This window comes from Lactuca serriola, chromosome 3 (assembly GCF_051521515.1).
Source record: "Lactuca serriola cultivar US96UC23 chromosome 3, Lser_US96UC23_V15, whole genome shotgun sequence".
NCBI lineage: Eukaryota > Viridiplantae > Streptophyta > Magnoliopsida > Asterales > Asteraceae > Lactuca > Lactuca serriola.
The window spans coordinates 54,532,991-54,535,492 of record NC_136410.1 but is presented as its reverse complement, the minus strand read 5'-3'; the positions used below and the strand labels follow the sequence as shown (position 1 = coordinate 54,535,492).

The 2,502-nt window shown below is 34.5% G+C and overlaps 1 protein-coding gene across 1 annotated transcript; it reads left to right on the top strand.

Moving 5' to 3' along the window:
* The first annotated feature begins 230 nt into the window (after positions 1–230).
* On the top strand, positions 231–2,070 carry PSB29 (photosystem II reaction center PSB29 protein). Its single transcript, XM_079030216.1, has 5 exons — positions 231–618; positions 865–1,132; positions 1,247–1,463; positions 1,574–1,689; positions 1,781–2,070. The coding sequence occupies exons 1-5, from the start codon at positions 408–410 to the stop codon at positions 1,872–1,874; spliced, it is 906 nt and encodes a 301-aa protein (XP_078886342.1). The 5' UTR covers positions 231–407; the 3' UTR covers positions 1,875–2,070.
* Positions 2,071–2,502: the final 432 nt, after the last annotated feature.

Sequence of the window (2,502 nt, the reverse complement as noted above, 5' to 3'; positions counted from 1 at the left end):
AAACTTGCATTTTGTTGTGTTGCTTGACCCAAGAAGTAAGCATAGAGTACACGGTAAAAAGAGAGTCATTGGCGCTATTGTACCAATGTATGTCGATTCGTCAATAATTTGACTTTTTGTGAGAACAAGAAACAGGTGACGTCACCATCAAACCAATCTAACGTGTTTAATCGCTACTGGCTACAAGTCAGATTACTCACAACTCATCCTGCTGAAGATAACAGATAAGCCTTACATTTTCGACCTCACTTGAGCCCTTTGCCCTTTCCAATTTCCCCCAATTTCAACTTCTCTCCACTCTCTCTCTGCTAATTCTAGTTTTGAATGGATTCCCTTTTCAATTTATGACCTAATTTCATCTGGGCATCATTCAAATTTCGTAATCCCATCCTGCATTTTTCTTAATAATGGCGGCTATTGCTTCAATTTCTTTCCACGGAGTCACTCAATCATCATCCGAAAGAAAAATCTGTCTCCCATCTCCATCTCCATCTCGCTCCTCTCTTTCAAATTTCGATTCGATTAGGGTTCGTACAACCTTCTCATTTCGTTCCATAAGCGTTCGTCCTTCGAAATCGAGTTCTCGCTTTGCAGTTCACTGCATGTCTACAGGATCAGGCAAGTTCTAATGCTTATGATTTATCAAATTTTCTATGCCTTAGCAATGTAGGATATTTAAATTGAAGATAATCTGATTTAACATATTAGCAATTAGTTGTTTGGTCGATGAGTTACTGATGCATTGATATTCTAATGATGGAGTAACATTTCACCTGAAAATTGATACAAACTTCCTTCAATTTGTAGAAAAGATTGACAAATAAGCTCTATTAATCTGACAATAGGTTTTCGTTTTCCCTTCAGAAGCACCACCAGTTTCCGAGACAAAATTAAAATTCCTCAAAGCTTACAAACGCCCAATTCCAAGCATCTACAACAGTGTGCTACAAGAACTAATTGTACAACAACATCTAATGCGATACAAAAAGACCTATAGATATGATCCAGTATTCGCTTTAGGCTTTGTTACTGTTTACGATCAACTCATGGAAGGATACCCAAGTGACGAAGATCGGGAGGCCATCTTCCAATCCTACATCAATGCCCTAAACGAAGACCCACAACAATACAGGCTTGTCACTGAATTCCCACCGAGCTTTTATTTCTTTTTTCTCTTGTGTTGATTCAATGTTCATCTGACATAAAAGCGTAACATTCATATGAACAATTCTTTCTCTACCATTAGGGCTGATGCAGAGAGATTGGAAACGTGGGCCCGTGCCCAAAACTCCAGTTCATTGGTTGATTTTTCATCAAAATCAGGAGAAATTGAGGACTTGTTGAAGGATATTGCAGAAAGAGCAGGGGGTAATGGAAGTTTCAGCTACAGTCGATTCTTTGCTGTTGGTTTATTTCGCCTTCTTGAATTAGCAAATGCAACAGACCCCACTGTTTTAGAAAAGGTAATAATAAAAATTTGATAGTAAACAACGAGGTAATAGGTAAAGGGTTGGTGTCTTAATACATTAAGTCATTCTGTTAAAAACTAATTTTATGTCTGTTTGGGTACCAGCTTTGTGCAGCACTTAATATCAACAAAAGAAGTGTTGATAGGGATCTTGATGTATACCGTAATCTCCTCTCAAAGCTTGTTCAAGCGAAAGAGCTTCTAAAAGAATATGTTGCGAGGTAATTAATTAATTTACTTTTTGAAACAATTTAATTGTTCGTTTCATGTGTATTTTTTGTATGTTGTGACATTTTATTGTATTTTTTTTAGGGAGAAGAAGAAGCAAGCAGAAAGAGCGGAACCTCAAAAGGCTAATGAAGCGGTTAAAAGTTTCTTAGCAGAAAATTATGACACCAGAAAGTAGCGCATATAATAATCGAGCTATAATATTTCCCTTTTTGATCCTTGTTATACCGTTATTTGATGTTTCTTGTTATATTGTGAGAGATGATATAAGCAATCATTATACAAATTCTAACAAAAAAATATGCAATGTGTATGTTGATTTGTATAACTACTTTTGAGAATTCGTGCAATGATTGTTCACCTTCTTATTCAAATCTCTTTCTTCACATTTAAGTTTTATAAATTCCAAATTATGTGGTTCAATTTGGTGTTCTAATATTGAATCCAATCAAAGCAAACAATATTCATGTAGCTTTTTATATTATTTAGGTTACATAGAATATAATAACTCGACCATTGTGAAATTTCATTTCTCAACCACTTAACTCTATATCGCGAGATGTTGGGGTTATAACGAGTTTGTCTTATTGTGAAAAACAATGTGTATTCTCTTTTATGTTAAAGAACTTTTTTTTTTTTCTATAAATCATGTAAATTAAGCCAAACCGAATGTAAATTAATTAGTTTTGTTAGATGATTTGTGTATGCAAGTCCGGTTAAATGGTATTATGGTACAAAACACATTTTCATACATGGTTTACATAAAATTAAATCAAAACAAACCATTTGTATTCAATATTTGAAGA

Coding starts and splice junctions, on each gene's coding strand:
- PSB29 (XM_079030216.1), top strand. CDS start 408: ATGGCGGCTATTGCTTCAATTTCTTTCCACGGAGTCACTCAATCATCA. Junction 1,464..1,573: donor ACCCCACTGTTTTAGAAAAG/GTAATAATAAAA, acceptor TTTGGGTACCAG/CTTTGTGCAGCACTTAATAT. Junction 1,690..1,780: donor CTAAAAGAATATGTTGCGAG/GTAATTAATTAA, acceptor TATTTTTTTTAG/GGAGAAGAAGAAGCAAGCAG.